This window comes from Anas acuta, chromosome 10, assembly GCF_963932015.1.
Source record: "Anas acuta chromosome 10, bAnaAcu1.1, whole genome shotgun sequence".
Classification (NCBI taxonomy): Eukaryota; Metazoa; Chordata; class Aves; order Anseriformes; family Anatidae; genus Anas; species Anas acuta.
In genome coordinates this window covers 15,839,141-15,863,747 of record NC_088988.1, presented here as the reverse complement: position 1 = coordinate 15,863,747, position 24,607 = coordinate 15,839,141, and the positions used below count along the sequence as shown (strand labels likewise).

At 33.8% G+C, this 24,607-nt stretch overlaps 1 protein-coding gene across 1 annotated transcript in view; it reads right to left on the bottom strand.

Moving 5' to 3' along the window:
• RPGRIP1L (RPGRIP1 like) overlaps positions 1 to 24,607 on the bottom strand; it is a 70,940-nt gene that overhangs the window by 5,052 nt on the left and 41,281 nt on the right. Inside the window, exons 20-24 of the mRNA XM_068693790.1 lie at positions 23,474 to 23,545; positions 21,779 to 21,941; positions 20,577 to 20,677; positions 11,404 to 11,587; positions 5,293 to 5,377 (exon numbers count right to left, since the gene is read on the bottom strand). Of these exons, the coding sequence (XP_068549891.1) occupies positions 5,293 to 5,377; positions 11,404 to 11,587; positions 20,577 to 20,677; positions 21,779 to 21,941; positions 23,474 to 23,545 (605 nt within the window). The remainder of the gene's footprint in view (positions 1 to 5,292; positions 5,378 to 11,403; positions 11,588 to 20,576; positions 20,678 to 21,778; positions 21,942 to 23,473; positions 23,546 to 24,607) is intronic.

Sequence of the window (24,607 nt, the reverse complement as noted above, 5' to 3'; positions counted from 1 at the left end):
TACTCATTTTAGATTAAACATTACGTTTTATTGGTTAAAACCTTTGACAGCAAAATTTGTAAGAAAAGTTCAATTACTTTCATTTAGTCATAAAATGGACCTGTATGATTGTTTGGGCTTGGATACAGAGCATACTAATGAAGTAAAACTTTTCATTTGTCCCCAGTTGTGGTAATTCTGTTTGCAAAGCAAGCTTGAAACACATTGGATTCTTTTTGGACTGGACTAAACTAGACTGAAGATGTGCTCCAGGAGTACCCCTAATGCGCTGCACTGAAAATAGACACTCAGTCAATGGGATCAATTTGGAGTATTCTGAATTCTGAAAATCATCCTAAGAACTATGTACTTTGCGTATCAGACCATTAGCAACAACTGCTTTGCTGTAGAGATTCTCTCTCTCCCACTGGTCCACTCTACTTGATTATGCAGACCCAGTAAATCCTAAGCCATGCATTTTCTTGTCTTTATAATGAGTGGTGTGAGAGACATAAGTATTTAAGACAAACCATATCTAACATTTCCCTGCTATCAGAAATACTAACCATATTTAATGAAGTATTTCCAAACACCATAACACCATGTGCAAAGTATTTAGCGTAAAGTCACTGCGAGTTTTCACACATCATTAAGACACTTGTCAAGAACACTGTTCAAGTCCAGAACACATTCTACAAAACCGAACAGGAACCTAAAGGCAGTTCTCTCAAAATAGTACCTTTCTAATGCTGTATCATAAATTCCCTGTTTCAAGTTGTACCTTACACTGCCATTTGTCCTGTAGTCATTATCTCCAACCAATACACCTCCTATTTTTCCTTAATTGTTCCATTATTGTTTTACACTTTAGACAACAATCAAACAAAACTAGCCTTGAGTACAGCCTGGACACAAAAGCCTTCGTCTATTTATCATCCTGTTTAAATGCAAGCCTGTTTGTTGATCCCAAACATCTAAGTTGATCCCAACAACTATATAAAATATTTGCATTTCTTCTGCGAACTTAAATTACACTCATTGTACTCAAGTATAGTTTTACTGTTAAACATATAATTACAGTATTGTGCTGGAGCTGACTTGAGTTAGTGGCTTGTGCTGGGGCCAAAAGCACTGAGACTGACAAAATGACAGGAATTCTGATTTAACTACTTTTTTGGTATGTCTTGGCAATATTGCTAAAACAGTGAATGCCTGTGAGATTTACAACCTAAAAATGTTCCAATAAGCACAATTCCAAAGGAGTAACAATCAAACTGCACAAAATCCAAGCCTATGGGAAAGACTATCTCAGACAAATAATAATCAAATCCTCCTAAAAGCCTTTAAGTATAGTAACAATGACTGCAATCTGCTTTTATAGCATTTTGGTTTTGTTCTGGCTTTTACTAAAAATATTTATTATTTTGATTATTAAGTACATGTTTATGGCTAAAAGCTGACATCTGTTGAAAGTAAGTGTTGTTTTAAAAAAAGGTTCTAGAAATAAAAGAAAAAAAGAAAAATATCACAGCTATTTCCAACAGCAGGTGGCTTGACGGAGTATAATGGATCTAACTTAAGATTTTTGGCACAGAGCTACGGATGAGCAAAAGTGCCAAAACTCAATCAAAATGGAAGAATTAATGAAGTGTTCAAGATAACTATTAAATGAAATAAAAACAAGTTAAAAAATATAACAAAGCCTGATAAAACTGTTGGGATCTGGGAACGGATCTGTTCTGTTATAATTCAGTGTCAATGTTGTATCAAATTAATGGGAGAAAACAGCTAGGCAATGATAGATAGGGGAAATAGTGCTGGATTAATTTTCATCTTGTAAGTGTACCAAGTGAAAAATAATCATTGCTTCAACCTTAAAAATACGCTTTACAATGCAGCAGAAAAACCTGAAGCAAACATTGTTATGATAGCACTTAAAAGGTGTTATCACCAGCAGGTAATTTAGAATTCCTGGGAGAAGATGTGATATTGGCAGATTTTGGTTCCAATTCTTTACTCAGATCAGCCATTTTTAAGCAGCAAGGAGAAGTCCTTGCATATAATATATTAATGTGAAGCTAACACTGTATGTGTATTCTATATTCTTATGATATGGATGTGTAGCTTTAGCTTCTTTGGTGAACAATGACTTCATACAGTCAGTTTCTTGGTGCAGAAATCATTTCCTACCAAGAAACAATACACCTGTCAGGCTCAGCCTGGAAACCTCTCGCACAAACCTGTTCACTCTTGTTATCACAGCAGGGTGACTGTTAGAAGAATGGATTCTTCCATTCTTCACACACGTCTCTTTTGACACTTGTCAGATGAGTATGTACTATATCACCAGGTCTGCAAGTACTGCAAGTATCATCTAGCATGAGGAATCAGGTACGTTTCTCTGTATGACCCAAATTTCCACACTCTTAAAATGCTGAAAGTTAACAGATGAACACAAACTGGGCAAAGCATAAATGCAATTGGGTTCCAGTTATCTTAAATGGACTGGCTCAAATGCGTCCTTTTACTACCTAATTTAAAGACTTCAACATGGAAGTACATTAGGCTAAGATGATAAAAGAACAACAAAAAAATACTAATTTTGTACCATCCCATTCATTTTCACAAGGTTTTACAAGTACTATTAAGTATAGCTTTCTAACATAAAAATGGAATATAAACTGAATCTCTATAATACAACAGCAGAAACAAAACATAAAGGCTACCCTTGTCACACAGCAGAGCTATAAGAAAAAGCAAGTGTTCTGACAAAATTTCCATAGTAATGATAAAGACATCGCCTGTCTGAAAATGTAGATAAAAACAAAGACGCTTGTCAAAAAAGAAGAGGCATCTTTGTGCTATGCAACAATTACCAACCTAAAAAGGATTTCAAGAGTCCTCCATGTCTCCTACCACCTCATGCTCATGTATTTTAGACTTTATAACATTCTATTTAGCACTGTATTTTCTTGATTATTTATATTGCTGAAAACACAAAGTGTTAAATACTGAATATTCTTGCATTTCCTGCCAATAAAGCCATTTATTGCAATATGGAACTAAAATCAACATTAAAAAAACAACAACAACAACAATCATGATTATTCCACATGATGTACAATTGAGAAAAAAAAAAAAAGCAACTTCCTTTTAAGAAAATTTATCTTTTAATGAACAGTAAACCACACTCCCAATAAATAAACATACTTTCCCATATAAATGCCACATCAATATACATTTATTTATTTTGTAAGTATAAAGTTAAAGAATATAAAGCTGTGAAATTCATTATTTTCATGGTCTAACTGGTCCCCAATTCAATTATAGGACTAGGTTATCATCTGGAGTTCTGGCTTAGCAGTAATTTTATTTATTCTATTCAAATTTTTCTTTTAACACTTGAGAATATTTATTTGTTTCAAAGGATATCCTTCAACATGACTCTCCTTTTGGAATAAAAACCATAGCAAACAAGGTACCTGTGTTTGTTCCAATATGGAATTAATCATTATGAGTATCATTTCTAACAACATTTGTGACAAAAAAAAAAAAAAAGAAAGTTCACCTGAAAACTTAAACACATAATACACTGACTTTGCTCCTATAATCTGGCACTGTACAAACACCAACAGAGTGTCAGGCTAACCCATGTGCAGACAATTTTCAATGATATTTATATCCTTGATAATTTGGTCTCCTGATCTTTAAAGCATTAGTTTAGTTCAGTTCCTGTTTCAGCTGAAAAAGCTCTGATATTAGTTTGTAAGGCCTGTGATAGAAAACATGTGCTGAAGATAGAACTAGGCCAGGTTTAAAAACGCGCAGAGCTGAAAACGTTTGGTGTAAAAGAATCTTTCCATAAGTTTTGTTTCTTGGTGGTCCTCATGCTAGGCTAAGGCAGGGAACTGGACTACTGATGAACTTCCTGCCTCGCTGTTCAGTCGACACCGAATTGAAACTTCACCACAGAACAGTTTGTTCCACGTGACAACAAAGAAAACAACCTACCTTGTAACAACATTACATGATGGTGAAAATAAAAGATGAATGCTTCTGCTCTGGAGAAAAAGCTTGTTGCTGTTACTTATTTCATACTAAAAATTAACTTTTCAATAAAACGTATCTACATTAGATCTGGTGAATATTTAGTATAGATACCTAAGTATTTATTGGTGAAATTGCAACCTACAGACTAGCTAGTTTCCTTCACTAAATTATCCCCAAGGGGAAGAAAAAAAAAAAAAAGAGAAAAAAAAGAGTATTTTATCCTCAGTATCATTAAATTCTTAATATAGCATTTTCCCATTCTGTATGGTAAAGCAAATATTTTGCTTGCTTAAAGAATGAAGACTTTTTTAAATATTTATCTCAACCTCAGAATGCTTTGGTGCAATATTTCCCATTCCCACAAAGCTCATTTCACAGTTTTCCCTGGTACATCTTGGTAAAATCTGTTAACAGGCCAAAGCACAGAACTCAACTTTAGAAGGGAAATAGAATGAAGATGGACCACTCTGTCCTACTGCAGAGTGAATGTGTCTGGTGAATAAACAAGTATTTTGAAACAAAAACAAGTAACACCTATACTTCAAGCACAGTCAGAATGTATTCTCCTCTTCTGCAAATAAAATCAACCTTTAAATTAATAATAGTCCCATTTTTATTAAGATTGACCTTCAAGAGTAAACAGAACCAGTATTTGTTATTCATGTGTTCAAAGTAATGTGCATGCTATCTCAATCAAAAAATCCGAATAAACAAGCTTATTATTACGAGCTCAGACTAGACCAATCCATACTCCTTCTCTGAAGTATACACACAATAGCTGACTACTAAATCAATTTTTATATAGGTTCAATTTATATAAAAGGCTTCTGGAAATTTCAGGGCTAAGGAATACTTTCTGAAGCTTTTATACTTTTAGTTCTTCAAATTCAGAAATCAAAAGACGTATTACTGTGATAGATGTGCTTTAAAAGTTCATCATTGATAGAATGCTGAAGACAGGATCTCTCTTTTGTGAAACATGACTTAACAAAAAACAAAACACAGCACTAAAACAACATTAAGAGAGACAGCAACGTTCCACGTCACACAAACCTATTCAGGGAAGAAACGATTATCAACCACCACATCAGAACATAGGTATAATTCCCAGCTGAAACAAAATTCTCTCTTGTTCGTTAGTTACGTATTAACTTCTCTTGGGTATTTCCTCAATACAGTCAAAGAACAAGGCAAGCCAAATGGCAAAACGTAAAGCATTCTTTACAAAGACCTTTTATGGAGTTTTTCAGCACTAATATGTACCTGTCAGCGTTTAGATCTGGTTTTTGAAGTATAGACTTGAGATACTCTCTTCTTGCACGATTGTTTGCCTTATCCACATGTATCACTGCAAAGCAAATTGGAATTAATATAATTAGTTACCGCCTGTTTTTCATCTTCCAGGAGAAAAAGCGTGAAGAAAAGAACAAAGAAAAATAAACATTTCATTCCCTTGTCTTTCCTAAGGAAAAGCAACAACGCTAGAATCAAATTTGAAAGGTCATGTGATCTAATGGCATGTCACCGGCGGTTCTATGTGCACGCTGTCAGAAAAGATACAAGCAGCATCTAAGCATGCCACATAGCTGTCATTTTCTGTTAATGGCAATAGCAGTCATGATTTTAAAAGCCAGTGGTCTTTACTGCTTTGTATTTGAAGGGATTTAGCGCATTTTCTTCCACTGAGGAAGCTAGTGATAATGATAATGTATGGCAGAATGCTTGTCCTTTTTGACAGCCTCAGTAATTTAATCCTCCTTTCCTGCCACAATATTTCAATAAGAGAAACAACTAGACCAATGGACGGAAGAAAATCCACAGACCGGGGAGTGTGTGCAAATGCTCTAAAAGCCTCTTATTGTTTTAATTTAAAATAAAAACAAGAGACCCAGCGTTTAATTTTTGTACCATTAATATAACCTAGAGTGAAAAATAGTCTAGATTTGGACAAACAATAAAATAATACGAAACAGGGTTTTAGGAAATTTGTTACAATGTTTTTTTGGGAATCTTGTATTAAGAAAGTCACTTCTTTTTCACACATGGTATCAGCCTACAAGTATTAGAAGAACTTAAACTACTGTGAAGGACTATAAAAAATTCTGGATGTGAACAACAACGTTAAAGGAATTACACATTTTTGTTTTTTAAAAAGAAGTTAGAAACATAGCTGGAAAAAAAATAATACTAGGACAGAAATATAACTTTCTGGGAAATAAGCATAGCTCCTAGGAACATTTTGCATTTGTTTTACAGAACAGGAGGAGCAGCTAGAAATTTGGCTCTCTTTCAATTCCAGCATCTTTATTCCCACCGTGGCTCACTCTGTCACTGCAGGAAAAAAAATATGACAACCTCCACCTTTCCTTCACTCTGCACATCATGTTAAGGGTTCTTTTCCCTTGTGCTGATAGAATCTGTTATGAATTTCATACCCTCCTCTACTATCCAAAGTAAACTTATCCGTATAAACAGAAGTTATTACCAGCAAGGATCAGGGAGTATCGGAATATAGGCATACAATATAGAGATAAGAAGGCTCAAATTAACTCCTTGCAAAGGGATTTATTGGTGGTCATATCCCTATCAAAGTCCTTCTAGGAAGCACATCATGCAGAGCCACTGTTCTTCCAATTTGCCTAAAGCTCCTCAACTCTTACCTGGCCAGCAGTACTGCTACTAGAAATCAGTACTTTCAGACAACAGCCAGGATCTGAATCACTCAATGGAAGGAACCTTTTTTTTTTTAACACCTTTTTCCCTACTAGCAGAAAGCAAAGCACTGGTGTTCCATCTTGGGATCCTTAATTTCCACCCACAACACTGTTACTTTCTTGGACAGGTTAAAAAAAAAGCTATTACTGCCATCTGCTCTTCTTTTGGGTATGTGGATGACTTTCCACATGTGCTCCTCTCATGGCCAAGTCCTCCTGGGGCCACCACAGGAAGTGATGGGGAGGCAGCAGGGAGACAGATGGACAGCCAGAGAACTTCAAAGGAGCTGTCACATCCACAGACTCTTCCCTTCCCCATAAGCATTCCAACTGGAACTTCCTAAGTTTACTAATTGTGTATCTAAAACAATTTTAAATGGAAGTCTATTTACAAACCTAAAGAATTTGAATTCACTTCAGTCAGTGGAAAAATTCAGACTAGCAAGTAAAACATTCAGCACAAGAACTCCATTCAAATCAGGAAAAATGATTAACCGCAGTGAAAAGAAACTTACATTTTTAGATAATGATGAATAACATACTTTCATATCACCCCTAACTACTGCTTATAACACTGAATTATAACACTGCTCCAAGGCGTGGAACATCTCATATTTCTATCCAATTAATTGCAAAAATCATCCAAAATTAACTTGTGACAGTTTGCATCTAAAATTATAATTTTTAAATTTGTCCTGAAGAAGCATTAAAACCTGAAAGATTAGAATGCCCCTGAACCTTGTTAAAAGCCACTGCAATTCTAAACATTAACATAGCTGGCTGTGTTACAACATACTTTTTTCATAATTCACTTTCTAACAGAACTAAATGAGTCTGTTTTGAAGCAGAGGTTCATTACAATGATGGAAAAACAATGTCTCATACTGTGTTGAGCTTTAATGGAGAACAAGAATAAACACCAAGAAGTACAACTATGTTTCTGATACCAGGCCTTTCATTTGAATTATTCTGAAGAAATCAGCCATTTTTCAGGGTACGGAACTTCAGAAATTTATTTTCAATGAAAATAAAACCCATCATCTTCCTCCCCACCTTCCCTACTCCCTTTGATGAAATTTTACCTTGGGCTGTCCAAATAACCACTGGTTCACTGAGAAAGTTGTCTGATTAAGGAACTCTAAGTCTTTGGAAGATTTCATAGAATTTTCTTCTGCTGCTGTCTGTTCTCTAGAATCATTGCATACAGTAAAAATGGCACATCTCGGATCTTCTGTTACCTTCTAGTAGCTTTCCCGCCATCTCAGCATTTTTGTAGTTAAATCTTCATATTTAATACAACATGAAAGCTCTTTCTTAACATTTATGAACTGTCCTTACCTTGCTAATTAACATAATTGTGGCTTTTACAAGGAAAGCATTCCTTTTACTGAAATTGAGTCCAATATCAACAGATGCATTTTTTTACGACTGTAACTGAGCTTTGTTTTCTTGAAGCAACTGATGATTCCCAATGTTTCTCAGATGGTGAAACTGGTATTACGTTCAATTTAAAGTTATCTATTGTGACATGACTGTAAGTATTTTCCAGCACACAATTTTAAAGTACGTTAAAAAATTAAAGTATGAACGCATTGCTTATAATGATCTCTAACACTTCCTAACATCATACACAAATTAAATCCTATCAAAGATGTGAATCTTTATTTATTTATTTTAAAATAAATCACAGGACAGAATCATGGTGTAAGCACAACTTGGGAAGTTCCCCTTTTCTCTGAGTTCATGGGATTAGGGTGTTTGGGAGCATTCTTGGGTATTCTGATAACTATTAACACCTCCTCTCCTCAAAAAGTCATAGTCAAAATAAGTAATTAACGTCAAATTACGTACTCTAACCACTTGTGAAAAGGGAAATTCATAGGGTCTTCTCTGTCCAGATAAATGTAGATCTACTCTATTGTTTTTCAGCAAGATTCCATTAATCTTCTGATATATTACATATGAAGCAATGAAAGTGAAGGATATGCAAAAGGTATAGAAACAATACGTCTGTTTTTTATACAAAGAATCTAATGGAGCCTTCTGTATCATCTAAAACATGTTTAAAACACTCAAGCTGCTCAAGTAATAAATAATAAAAAATATTTTATATATAATTAATGATTTCTTAGGTTACTTATGGATTTACCATGTGTTTTTTTCTATACAAAATCTAGAAGACTATCAGTTTCCTTCAAATCTCAAAGTAAATTTCTTTCTCCCCATGCAAATCTCATTTTTATTAAAGAAAATATTCAATTAACCTCAAATATTCAACATACTCAAATCTAGCTAGACATAATAACACAATATTAGACAAATAAATTCTGTGATTCTGTGTGAAATAAGAGATGCAGTAAAGCCATAGTAAACACACATGCAGATTTCATTAATACTACCTTACTAGCTTTCCAACTGACATTATCAAACAGCAGACATGTTTTTTTCTTCTCCTATATGCAAAACTAACCTTAAGTAAAAATTATATAACCAATTATCTAAGCAAAACTCTGCAATTAATAATCATGGTAGTATAACGCTGCAGAATACAAGCCTGGAGCTGCTAATAACCACATTCTGATATTTGTTTGTTAGGCAATTTTGAAGTTTAAACATTTCTACACATGAGCAGCAAACAGAAATATCAATTATCAAGCCAAGTTTTAACTAGCAGAAATAGTATAATACAGCATTACCAGTTCAGAAAGCCTTATGAATTAGGCTCATGAATTAGCCTTATGTATCGGACTCTGCAGAGCATAATAGTGTCTTCCAATATCCCAGCTTGAAATACATTTAAGTTTCATCGTTGTCTTAAGAGACTGAAATTTCATCTTGTACTCATCTCTGTTTCTACTTTCCCACTTTCAATGTATCTGCCCTAAATTGGCTGTTTTGCTAGTTCTACTTTGTGTAGTCAGTACTTAAAAAAAATCTAGTATTATGCTTAGATCATACCCAAAATACACAGGAATCAAAAGATTGTGCAAGAATTTATTTTTGTACCTCCTGAATGCTTCTTATATGCAAAGCAATGAGAACTCAAGAATGATGAGAAATCGAAATTGTTAGACAGCTTTCTTATATTGGCTTACGGTGTTATTCCAATGAGGTTTTACAAATTTGATTTCAATAATGTCTTCCTATCTAGCACATTTGGAAAAGTGTTTACAGCAACTAGCAAGATGAGCATTGTTAAAATAAAAAGTTATTTACTTGATGTCTAATGTCTCTTACATGATGTCAGAAATCTCACATTTTTAAATGCAAGCAGGCCTCAGTGAATGAAATTCAGTCTGCGGTGTTTTGTAAATAAAGGCACACGACTGTCTTTTTCAAAGTTACCAAAATTAACAAAATATTGTGCCCCAGCCTTTATATTCCCTCTCAAATTTGCAGTCATCCTATGGTCAAGAAAATGTGGCTTGACGCGACTCATCAGAGTGCATTTGCAGCCCAGAAGACCAATTGTATCCTGGGCTCCATCAACAGAGGCAAGGCCAGCAGGTTGAGGGAGGTGATTGTCCTCCTCTGCTCTGCCCTTGTGAGGCCCCACTTTCTGTGGCCTTCAGTACAAGGAAGACATGGAGCAGGTCCAGAAGAGGGCCACAAAGAGCATCAGAGGGCTGGAACAGCTCTTCTTTGAAGAAAGGCCAAGAGAGCTGGGGGTGTTGAGCCTGAAGAAGAGAAGGCTCCAGGAAAACCTCACTGCAGCCTTATAAGGAAGATGGAGAATAACTTTTTACTCAAGCAGGATAACTAGAGACAAGGGAAATAGTTTTAAAATGAAAGAGGGGAGATTTAGATTAGATGTTAGGAGGAAGTTCTTCACTCAGAGGGTGGTGAGGCACTGGCCCGGTGTCCTGGTTTCAGTTAGGACAGAGCTGGCATTCTGCTAGCTACTAAGAAGAAAATTAACTCTGTCCTAACTGAAACCAGGACACCTGGGCTGCCCAGAGAAGCCGTGGGTGACCCATCCCTGGAGGTGTTCATGGACAGGTTGGATGGGGTGCTGGGCAACCTGATCTAGTGGGTGGCATCCCTGCCCATGGAAGGGAAGTCGGAACTAGGTGATCTTTTAGGTCTTTTCCAATCCAAGCCCTTCTATGATTCTATGAAAAACAAACATATTAGTATTAAACATTGCTAAATAATTCCTATTTCAAAAAGTTCTTATTAAAGGAACACTGAATATTCCTTAGTGATGTTCTAGTCCAATTACATATTTTCTCTTTTGAACTGTGTTTGTTGTACATGGTTATGTGGAATGCCTTTCTTCTGCTGTATCATCACGTACCAACAGAAACATCATTTCCTCATGTTCTTTGAGAAAGAATACGTAACTTTAACTTTAAAAATTAACTTAAAATCTTAAAAATGTAATTTAAAATCTAACTTAAAAAACTACAGGCTAACAGGATGTTTACATATATTGTAATGTTATCACTTCATACAGCAGCCTACTTCAACAATTGATTTTATACTTGCTAATTGCATCCCTAGCATTTCTAAAAACACTTGTAATGTTTCCTAAACTATCCAGGAACAAAACAAATACAATTAGTACACAGACAAATCCAACTATAACATAGAGGAGATATCGACGGGCTTTTCCAAAGACAAAATTTAAGAGAGGAAAGAAGAAAGACATTATACTTACCATTGCTGTAGTTATAGTGAATCCTCTGACCAATTGTTGGCTTTGGAAGTGACACTGGGGTCTCTTCTACAACTAAGTTGTATAATCTGCACTCTACAAACAGCTGTTGTATTGTTTCATCTGCTACAATTCGTGACTCAGTAAGACCAAGTGATATAATTTCAATCCGGATTTTTTCAGTTGCCTATTTAAAAACAAACCACGAACACAATAAAAATATTTTTAATTTCTTGAAGTGTTAACTAAAACAAATATACATGTATGTAAATCACTGGGTATTTTGAATGGTTAACACTGCTTGATTGATTTTGACATAGACACAATGAGATTCTAAAGCCCCAGGGTTTGTAGTCAAGAGCATCATTGCAACAGATCCTGATTTACATTCAGTGTTGAAATACTTTTACAATAGTCATACTCTACTGGAGGAGATTAAGTTAAGGATATCTGCATTTATAAATGGTATCTGAACCACAGACTTCAGCTGCTGTTATTTTTAGCTACACAACAAAGTCTTTTGTATCTTAATCCTGTAGTTGCTTGAAATAGTCTCAGCAATACCAGGTATCAATGTTTTCACAATGAAAGAAAATTATTAGATGTGGTGCCTACTGCAGACTATTCTACAATTATTTTGATGAAAATCCATCAAGTTACAAAGTACTTAAGCATGTAAAATAACACCGTACGTACATGGAACTCAGTTTCATATACTCAACTTTTCTAGTAATATCAAATGCACATTGAAAAGGTAAAATTAACATCATGATAATAAAAGTAATATCCCAATTGGTTTTCATCAGAACCCTTTATTATATATATATATACATATATATATATATATATTATTTGTTTAAACTATAACGACATTTTTTCTATTACTCATATGAAGTTGTTTCACACCACCCAGCAACATCTGTATTATTTGTGTACATAGAAATGTTAATAAATTTTATTGTGTTTAAATGGAAATGTCACACTCATCAGAAGGAGTCACAAATATTTCCCTAAGTAACTCTGTAAAAGAAAGAAAAGCCACTATGGTTTCAAAATTGGAGTACATAGGTGAGCATTCAAAGATGAGACTCTTCAAATAATAAACAGAGCTCCCTGCAGTTCAGAAATGTCAAAAAAAAAATTGAGTTCTTTTCAAGTTCATAACTTTATTAAAATTATTTCCCCTACTTGGAAATATTCTGACAAATTTTTATGGTAAATATAAATCATTTGAAGTAAAATTATATTCAAAACATCAGCTTTCTAGATTCAGTTAGAACTGCAAATCAATATTCTAATTTATTATGGAGATAGCTTATGCTTTTCCAAGCAAATTATATAATTAATCAAACTGAAAAGCAGGTGTATCCTACTGTAAAAATATCCATCATATAGAACAATTTCCATTGCTGTCAAGCCCTTTCAATATTTGATGAAGTAATTTTACCCCCTCCTTTCAAAAGACATTTCCTTTTATTATGTATCCTAAGACACTTTAACTAAAAACCCAAATCTGAATATTTCAATAAGGTTGTTTTATTATTCAGTAGATTCATGGAAATTTTACTAGGATGACAGAGAAAATTCCACACCATTCTGTCTCCACTAATACAGGTACACGGCTTCAGCTGGCAATATTACTAGGATTAGCATAGAATGATGAAATATTTAAAGGAATTTTTTTTTTTCCAAAATCTAATAAATCAAATGACTGCCAAATGTCATTAAAGTGATGGTCTTTGACTTGAATATGCTTTTCATATTCAAATTTGAAAAGAAAGAGATGAAAGCCTGGAAAGGTTACTCAGTTTCAACTAATAACCTCAAGCACTCTACATTCACATGCATAAAAAATGAAATTGGCTCCATTGTCTAATTTTACTTCAGAAACAACTCCTTTTTTCTTGCACTGAACAGATGTATGAGCATCTGTATTTAAAGTGATATGCTGAATGGTTTTGTTCGCCCCAAAGTATTTAGTAGTTATGTCAAACTAGTTTGTACACAGACAAGTAGTTTATGAATCAAGTCCAAATTCAATACCCTGTATTACAAAGTATTTCTTTTATGTAACTTAAACTTGTTTGACATATTTAACCCTTGTAATTGCACACTGTAGGCAAAGAATATTACAGTTTTTCTAGGAGGGCAGAATAAATCAGGTATTGATGGCACTTTGTTAACTTAGAACAAAACAAATAACTGAGTCATGCCACTACAAAATTGCAAAAAAAAATAATTACTTTAGAGCTAAACAGTCAAAAATATTTTAAGGTCTGGTTTTATTAATCTTAAACAAAGATACAGCATAAATAAAAGAGAATACGAGCTCATTAAAATATTTGCAAATAAAAATACAGAAGTGCTTAAGAGCAGCAAAGCTGTATTTCACTACTAATATAAAAATGGTCATATTATGTAGCCACGGTGAAAATATGTCGTATCCAATATATGATAGGAATTAATATTTAACAACAACCAATTACACTTCTGTGATGCATAGTGTAGTATTTTCTTTTCTTTTCCTAAGGTCTTCCCTCCCCCCCTTCCTCCTCAACTTGTTCTTATTTATTAGGTACTATGCAAGTGAAAATGGAAAGTTTGTCTAGATCAATTACTTTGTGCAAATAATTCTATTTTGAGGTGAATACAATTATTCTTTAAACTTAATATTTAAAACAACAATTTAATACGATTTTTCCTGTAACAGAGAGGCTGGAAGTACATATAAAAATAGGGAATACCAAATGCTTTCAAAGAGTGGCTCTCAGAAACTGGCTCAGGGCTTTTATTTCAAGTCAGGAAAACAAAAAAACAAAACATGGGAAATATTCTTAGTCTGTGGAAATATTCTCTCTTCCTGTGCAATTCAATATCAACTATGTGTAACTAACATTAACTAAAGATTTGCAAGAATCATTGAATTCATTCAACAAACTCTGGGATTAAGTCAAGTACTAATGCACTGGACATGACATCAGACTTTAAAGTCCCAATGTAACTTTTCTCATTTGTCTGATATCTGAGATTAATAAAGCTTAGTCTATTTCCATAGCAAGTCGACTACCATATTCAAGAAGATGTATATTCCATATTTCAGTTTTCTTTTTGGTCAGGATATTTAAGCAAAGGTTTGCACTGGTGTTCAGAATGCAGTAACTTTTCATATCAGGATCAACAACCTCTTTGTTTTCCCTGTAAGTGTGTAAATGTGAGGAAATAAAGAGGGATGTAACTATGTCCATTCTTCAAACAGAAGGAACTTAAGTGCATGCACTTTAGAATCTCCCCAAAAAACAGGGGCAAAGAGGTCTCTCCTTGTTCAATAGCTCTTTTAGAGTCAGACTTACTGGGAGGAATGGAAAGGCACGCAGCTTTCCCATAGGATCACTGGCCTTTGCCGTGTGCTGGGAGGAGAATGCAACACTACAAGGTTAGCATAGGAACAAGGTTCAGTGCAATCCCATCAGCTCTTTCTAGAGCTAGGAGTACGCTAAAGAAGAAAACAATTTGTGGCAATTTTTGCATTAGCACGTCTCTGCTGCCTTTTTTTCTAGCGCATAGAGTCCAAACTGACCATTTTCAGAGCATGAATTTGTCTTTAGTATCTTCAAAGGTGTGAATTACTTGCTACAGCTTGAGACAATTCTATGATTGAATATTGCCTCTTCTGCACAAATCTGTACCATGCCCACCAATTCACCGTATTTTTTTTTCCCCAGAAAAGACCATTTCTAATTCAGTACAAAACACTAAATATTTTAGAAAATACTATGGTACTGAGAGATCTGAAGCTCTCCAACCACAACCACACACCTGAACTTTTTGCACATTGCTCATAATACTAACTTTTGATCAATTGAACAAAATATTGTCTTTTTTGCCTCCAAATGCCTTGCCACCCCAATCCTTTCTGAAGAATTAACATAAAACTGTTCAATGTTACTCCCAAAGATGATTTATTTTCTTAACATTTCTTATTGCAATTTGCCTGCAGCAGTGCCTCAACTAAGAGTTTGTAAAGATAAACTGTTTCTGGGAAATAATAAATGCAAAAAAAAAAAAATATATATATATATATATATATATCCGGACCTGTTTGACCGCTAAGATATAAACTTCCTTAACTGATAAAATGAACAACAAATTTCAAATCTCAAAGCCAGTTAGCTTCATATCAATACAAATTAGTCACACAATTACTTAATTCGAATGCTTTGTAAATTAAAAATATCTTTAATTTCACAAGCAAGCATGATCCTTAGGTGAATAAGCATAAAAGACAGAAGAATTCTCAATTTAAAGAGCTGTTACTTTGTACATTTCAGCTACATTAATACTCATCAACATTTAAGCTACAGAAATAGGATGAAATAAAAAAGCAGTATTATGTAAAATTACACAAAACCAAACATGAGAGGATTCCTGTTATTATATGCATGTATTTTTCTATATGCAGATCATAAACTTGATTTCAAAAATAAAATAAAATAAAATAAAATAAAATAAAATAAAATAAAATAAAATCTCTATTTGAAAGTTAATCCGTTTAGGAAAAAACGCCTTAGTATGGGAAGAAGGTATCAGTATAGCATTTTCATTTGCTAAGAGGGTAACTATAGTGACAGAATATATCAAAGCGCACATTTTTAATACAGTTGTTCTTTTTATTTAGAGGCTTAATACATAACATTTGATACTGTTCTCCAACCTCCCATTAGAGTATCGTATGGGGACCATATAGATGTGTATAAATGAATGGAATTGATTCTCTTTCATATTACCCATAGCACGCAACAACTTCTGCTTGGTGATATGTTGCAGCTAATCAAAACTCAAGTCTAGTTTCAAATCCCATGCTATGCTTTTTAGGCCTCCAATTAGAAAAAACAACAACTTATTTCTACTTGTGAAATGACCGTAACTTACTTCCATGTCAATGAGCTCTGATAAATATAGCCTCCCAAGTGAGAACTGAGGAGCATTCATATTCATAACCACAGTAAACATTACCAGCTAGGTTAAAAATGGCTCCTGTTGATGATTTTCCTATGGGCTTATATACTCAGCCTTAAGTCTTTTTACTGAATTTAGCATTCTGAATGATTAGCTTTAATTGTTATGCAAAAAGTAATGTGTTACCTTTACTTAAGTTAAAGGTAGAGTCTTAAGAGATTTAAGACTGTGGTTTTGAACCATTTTAAAAGCTGCGTTGTTGTTGTTGTTTTTTGGCATTATTTCTCCCTCTTCTCTCAGTTCTCCCATCAAGACCAATGGCTTGTAAACATGCTTTTAATTATTACTTCAAAGTTTATTTGTCAAGCACTAGAATTTTTAAATTCATTATTTCAGTGTAATACCCAATCAAACAGGGTCCGCATCACGCTTTATCAGTAGGAAAAAAAAACAACAACTTAGGCTTTTCCCAGATCCTTCAAGCTTTCTTTCTTTTACCTGAGCTCCTGCCTAATAGTGACCATGATGTAGCCAACAATTATTTGAAGGTGGAGAACAGCATAAGCTGATTTTTAATCTTAGACCTATCAGTACTCTTTGAAAATAGTGACTATAAAGCTTTTATTGAAGTACCATTTACTTACTAACAGCTCTATTTCATAAATTCTATTTCCTTTTTCATTAAATATACTGCTGCAATATTCTTACTTCCCTAGTTTCTTAAAAAAGAAAGCACAAAGCAGCTAAGATTAGATCTAGACAAGACCAAGAGAATACTAGAGAACTAGTATTTATGACAAAGTAGAATCATAGCGATTCAACAACACAGGGTAACATTAAAAACCTAAATTTTTAGATCCATAAATTCAGATTGGGTATTCACAGAAAAGGCCGGTTTAAGACAAGCATCGAGTACTCAGGAATTTTCCTGAAGGTCCACCAAAGGTATTAAAGTCGTGCAGAAAATAAATTTAAAAGAGGAATTGAAGAAAGCAAAGTTTAAAACTGTAACACAATGTAAAACACAATGTAAAACTGTAACACAGTGTCCAAATCACTTTTTTTTTTTTGATGAATGCAGGTATTTCATAGGAGGATGTGTACTATTTAGCTATCTGTACAAAACTGACATTTTAAAAGGAAAAGTATTTATTGTTTCCCTATACATATAGGGAATTTGTATGGGGATTTATATTTAAATCTACCCAAATTTTCAATAACATTTCTTTTTCCAGGTGAGCCACAAGGAACTGGTGTTGCTTTTTACTAGTGTTTAAGAGAGACTTTAATGTCAACATTAATTAGACCCAGAGATGTAACCTTGCAGGAACCAATAACGACAGTTTTCAATAAACTGCTATTAGCGCAAGATAATGCACTCACAGAATCAGCAATGAAAAAGAGAGACGTAAACACTCCTAAAGCAAGGAATGGGACTACCACAGAATACATTGTTTTTGCCAGTAATTGCTTTATGGGCACATTTTAAGAAAACTTGGAAGCTGACAGCAGTAAATTTTATTGTGATAACCGAATCCTTTATCATTTCCTATACAGATAAAGTGTAGGCATGGGGGTGAAGGGGAGGAGGGATGAGAGAGAAAAGCCTTTTTTTTTTTTTTAAATATAAAGACCATGCCACAGAAAATGCAAATTCCCAGTTTTGATGTCTATTTTGAGGATCTGAAACAAGGCTTTTAATCAATGTATTATACATCAAATTGATAATGTTAACTTCTGATTATTCAAATGTATGAAATATTCATAGAGAACTGTCCAAACTTTTACATTTCTCAGACTTCTTTTCTCTATTAATTATCATGCCTGGAAGCTTTTTAGTAAAAGCAGCAGCCATCAGCCTGACTGAACCTGACAAGCTAGCAAGGCCCAATTACACTGGCACTCGGTGGCACTTTGATGTACTGGAAACGAAAAGAGATAGGGGCAAATTGTATAGAACATTATGTTAATGACTTGATTTAATCCAGCCACTAAACTTTATGTAGCCTGTTAAAAAAGATGCTAACACTAATTACACCACTTTGGAAAGGAAAGAAGGGGACAAGCATTTCATACCGACAAAGTGAACCTCATAAATGTTGTAAATGAAATGAAACAAAATGAAGTAATCTATGATTAATTATACATCATAGACAAGAAGAAAAGAGAAAGAAGCAAGTGGTATAGCTAAGTACTGGAAAATCTGTTAGATTCCCTTTATGATCAACATATCTAAGAAATAACCATGGACTGTCTAATTTGCAACATGCAAAAAAGAAACAGTATGATCTTAAACGGCTTAAACAGTTTGGCATACAACTCAGATTCATAGGATAATTAGCATAACGATCACTAAAAACCACAAGTCTTATTTACAGTGTTTGATTACCAGCAGGATATTTATCTCATAAGATAAAAGGCACTGATTTTTAGTCTTTTAAAAAATATGAATTCGATCTCAATTGTCACATGCTGTATTCTGCAAAGATTTCAAATACATCAATGCATAACTTTAACCTGAAATTTGTATCAGTTGTGTTGCTTTAATAGCTTATAGATTTTTGTTGTCTTATCTACCCTTCTTGAACATGCACTGTTACTTGAAGAACAAATCTGAGAAGACAGAAATCAATGAGTCTGAAATGAATCTACACCCAAAATACTCTCCAAAATATTTTAAAATAATTTTCATAAAATACAAGAGTACTAGGGATGTATAGATCCCTAAATCTCTTCTACAACTTACAAAAAAGGAGCAATATTTATCATAGGAAGCATTACTTGACATTGATAGTTTGTAAGATTTCACACAGCCTTCACCTGAATACAAAATACAAAAATCAAACTACCTCTAGATTGTCATATTTCAGAACATTAAAAAGTTAAGGCTGATATAATGGCATACCCTTACTCCTTTAAAAGAAGGCTAAGACAGACCAGTAGTAGAGAAGTATTAACTATTAGAAGTACTACAATTAAACAATAGATGTCTATTTTACAAGACTATTCTGTGACCATTATAAAAGTATACAATATTCTTGTGTTTGTAGAGAACTATGCTCTTGAAATACTTCTTCAAGTAAATTTTCCACATTTGTATTATGTTGCGATACATTGTATGTATGACTTTATGCTCATTAATTGCAGGTTCTAAGGACAATCCAAAAGAATACAATTACTGTCCGTGCCAAAAAAAATAATGTCCATGTCTATTAAAAAAATGTACACTGAAGTGACCGGATACTGTATGCACAAATTTTTCTGAAAACAAATCTTTAGCTCTAAAATTATTGTGAAGTCAAAGAAATCCATTTGGTTGCATTGAAATGTATTCAAGCCAAGCTTATGCAATTTTAACAACTTTCCATCAAGTCAACATACTGCGATAAAACACAGCAGATTTACTACAGGCCTTGACAAATTAAATTATTCTCTTCTTCCTCAGGAAGCACCAAAGGAAGTAGAAAAGCACATTTTCCTAAATGTGGCGATGAAGACAACAGGCAGCATGGAACAATACGACAAAGATCTTCACATTATAATTATTCACATTATAACAGTTATCTTTGTCTATTGTCCAAAACTAAAATTTGCCTTCAGATTTAAAAACATTAGAAAACTCTAGCTCCAAGTCTTTTACGTGTTCATAACAAATGCAACGTAACAAGATAACGGTCATCATTACTATCTCCTAATTTTCTACGGTTGCTTTTTGGTTGGTTCAACACAGGCATGTACACAGCACATGGGAATCCCAGCCATGCAAAAGAAGGGTTTGCTATCAACAAAATATCAGGTGACAACGGTGGAAAAGATGACAACAAATAGTCACAATTAAAGGTCCAAAATCAGCTGAAATTAACCCAAAGTTAAACAATATTTACCTTAAAGTCCTTGGTACATTCTAAAAATTTCTTAAACTATATTAGATAGAAATGATATTTTTGCACAAAATTAGGAAAATCATCATCAGGTAGTCAGTTTCCCAGTTAAAAACAAAACAATAAACCACATGAACAATATGGCTACGGTAAATTTTTCCTTTTCCTGTGAAAAATCATCTATTTCAACCAGAAACGGGAAAACGCAAATTCATTGGAAATGCCTTAGAACCTGACCTTAGAAATAGGAAAGCTACTCTTAGAGGAATTGGGCTTAACAAGTTTCGTTCATTTGTTTTTTAGACTAACAAGTAATTGCCATAAAATATTCCAGCTGACCTGTTTAATATTCTTGGATACTGGACTTGCAACAATACAGTCATCGCTGTCAGTTATTATTGATTCAGTGGCATCATTTGTATATTTATCATCTTGATCTGCTAAAAAAAAAAAAAAAAAAATAAGAATCAACGTAGTTAAAAAACAATCCTGTATTTGTGGTCCATCTGAGATTTGCTGAGAAACCTGATAGCGATATATTAGCTATTTCTAATAAATATATCAAAACAGCATAAGTAAATCTCTTCCTTGCAAAAGATAAGACTGGCAAATCAATGATCTTTAACATGGTCTAAATACATTTATTTTTTTTCTGATTTGCTAAAAAATACTAATATTTCCAAGACGAAAGTTGGTAAGTGCAATGATACAAGTCTTGTCATGAACTGAAGTATGAACAGCAGTTCATAGGTAGGATATGGCCTGAACTTTTGCATTTGCTATTATTAGCTTTAACACCACGCATATCTAAAGAGGTACTCTTTTTTTCTTAAATAAAGTAATTCTATAACACAGATGAACTACTTTGAAGAATATTCAGGTCTCTCTTTTCTGGACCAAATTACTTAAAAACACAACAGGGATTCAACTTCATGTTTTTCCAATTTTACTAAAGAATTTTTACACAGAAGCTATGAAGAAGAATCTGAAATTTTAACATCCTGTTTGTGTTTCTATTTTAAATACGGTACCAAAGGCTAATAAACTGTTTAAGCTTAGAGTTGCAACGAGGTGAGCCAGCTTTTATAATCTTGAAATACATCTACCTCTTAACAACTTTATGTCACAAATATGGTAAGACATACTACCCTTTCACTGTCTGAAAGGATTTCCAGTATCAGCACTGGCTGTTATCTGCAGACAAAGGAGCATATTCATTAAAATAGTCTTTAGAACAGTATAGTTCCATGGGAGAATATAACGACATTTAAAATAGAAGCCAGGTTTCCTTTAATTTTTTATGAATCTAGGTCAGATACCAGATTTTTGCATTCAATTACTATACAGTTTCCATTTGGGATGAAAATAACACCACCATACCCACCAGCCAGCTTCAGCTATGAAGTACACCAGAATATCATTTCTGTCATGCAGCTTCTCATAATGAGGCAGCTCCCACTGCTAGTAAGAAATGCTTAAAAAATGGAAAGATAGATTTATTAAGGAAATACAGCTACTTATTTGTAAAAAATGAATTCTACCTTCCGATTCCAATTCTTCAGTTACTTCTGTCTCATCTCCAGAGGTAACTAGGCTTTGGTCAGCCAACTGCCCTTCTGAAAGATGTGAGAGGTCTTCTTTTTCTTGTTGAATTTCTTCAGCAACCTCCTTCACCTTACCATCTGCCAGCCTTTCTTGTTTAACCTTATATACCACATGCAATATAAAAACAGATAAATTCAGTTTTTAAAACATTCCTCGAAAGTTACGAAGGTTCAAAACTTGAAAAGTTATGGTTCACATTCATTACACAAATGCCTTTTAAACAACTGTATTGTTTACGCAATATAAGAAGCAATTGAAAGTTTTCAACTGCAGTAACAGGTAACTGATACGGAAGACAGACAATTCTCTAACAAATGTACAGTTGTGAAAACATAGCTATTATAATAATTTAGTGACTGTCAACTTATACAATTAAATTTCTGGATATTCATTTATATTTCAGCTGTTTCAGTTCTAACAGACTCAGTTTGAAAAAAAAATAGGAAAAAAAAATTCTAACTTGGCAATTTTATAACATATTTCATACAACATTTTCTTTTTCGAAAAATAAAGTAAAAGATAAAAAAAAGACAGAAACAGTTTTGCTATAAAATATGACAACTATGTTATCTAAAGTAAAATAACTTTAATACCAACCCGTCTCTGAAGTAATCTTATTCCCTTCTTTCACTTTAAGCACAATTACAAATAATAATGCCTTATCAGTGACATAACATTAGAGATATTGCAAATTTCAGTGGAAGATTCCATTTATTATTTAATAATTGTCTTCCAGGACTGCGGTTTTCACAGCTAGAGTCATGCCTCATCTACCAAACCTCAGAATACGTGAGGTAACTTTCAGCTGTCCACAGAACACCCAGATTTTCCAAACTTGTTTTATATTTGGACACAAAATAGTTTAACCATTTCAGGACATTTGGAGCCACACAAAGCAACGCGATATTCACAAAACACTGGAATCTTCTATAAGTGAAACCGACTTTGTGCCTCCTTGGCACACATGATCTTGTAACTAAAACACTATTTTAGACAATGTTTCGGCATTCCTTATAAAGAATTCCTTCAGTGAGAAAGTTACATTTTGGTGGATAATATTTTTGATTAGTTTTTGACTATTCTACCTGACCAATATGACCTGATGTGGTAGAGGAAGATTTTTGCGTTTCATTCAAACCCCTGAATGAGCTTTTAAGTAGAAAAATGAAAGGAAGTTAACAGCCAGTGAATAAACACTAACACCACCATAACCAAGAGCTTGCCAATCTGCCACAGGAACTTACTTTCAAAGCCAACCGGGGTACTACAGCATTTAATACTTATCTTCTCCTACAAATGCTACGTATTTAGCAAGATTCCAAAGATAATATATTTCTTCTTCTTTCCTACCCCACTTTATAATGATAATTTTTAGAGTGAAGACAAACACTTCATCCAAACATAGAGACAAATAAGAAGACAAATTCCTTCTTTTCTAACAACCAAAAAAAAAAAAAAGAAGAAGAATGTCATCACAAAGAATCACTTTTCCCCCTCATATTTCAATGAAGTTTAGGAGATGTTACTTAACGATAGTTTGGTTTTTAATGTATGGCTCTGAAGAGATAACATACACCTGGAACTCAAATGCAATACATTATATAAACTGCAAAAACTGAATAATCTCATACCTCTAAAGTGCTTGGACCTGTTGAGGCCTTTATCTTCCGTGTATGTTCCATGTCATTTTCAACAACAGAGCCCTAAGTTATGGGTAAAATAAGGGAAAGACTTTATTGCATACTACATAATTAAAACACAAACCTAGGTATGAATTTACCGGTGGAGAAGCATTTGGACAGGAAATTACACCCTCCTTTGCTTTTCTGGATTAGCATTACTGCATCTACCTACTGCTATAGGTTCCACCCACGACACTGGACAATTCATACAGTTTGGGTCCTAATGAGAGTCAAACCATTCATCCAATTTTTTAGTGAGCTTCCTTTTCCCAAAACTATTTGCTTTGGCACGTGTCATACGAATATCTGAGAAACAGATTCTCTGCTATTCAGAAAATGAAGCAGACCATTCTTGCTCATTTTTTATCTGTTAAGCTTCTAATTCTCTTACATGGGCACACTCTTGCAACGTCACCACAAGATTTAGACTTCAGAAAAACCCCAAATATTTCATTAGTTAGTACTATCATTACTTGTCTATAACCAGACAGTGAGATTTGGATTTTTAAAGCTGGTAGTGAGTGACTCCTGATAAAGATCAAATAGCTAAACCTCTCCCTTGGAAAATCATACTTTGTGAAAAACTGACAGATTTTGACAGGTTCTAATCTGGACAGCTGAAGTTATGTGCGTTTAACCATATGGCTAATGGGTCAGTTAGCTTTAAAAAGATTTGATTTCTCTGACATTTGCCTTTTTTCCTATTTCTCATCTGTATAGTACAGCTCAAAACAAAGTTGTAGCCACAGCAATAGCAGAAGGAGCTGTGAATCGAAATTGGTATTTCAAATAATAAATTCAATCAAGGTATTTGTAAATAAAGAAAACAGCTGGTATTTTTAAGACTATTAGTTAACTGCAACATGATATTAATAATAAACTTTATAATTAGCTATTAAAGAACTCATCTGAGCTTACTGGAGTTAAAACAATCTATCCTCAGAAAACAGTTTAAGACCAAAAAGAAAATGTATACCATCTAGCAAATGTTTGAGTTAATTCCATGAAAAGCCTCCTAGAGTCTAGAACATAAACGATAGTTTATCGCAAGTTTAGAAGTGTACTCGGCCTCACAGTGTTTGT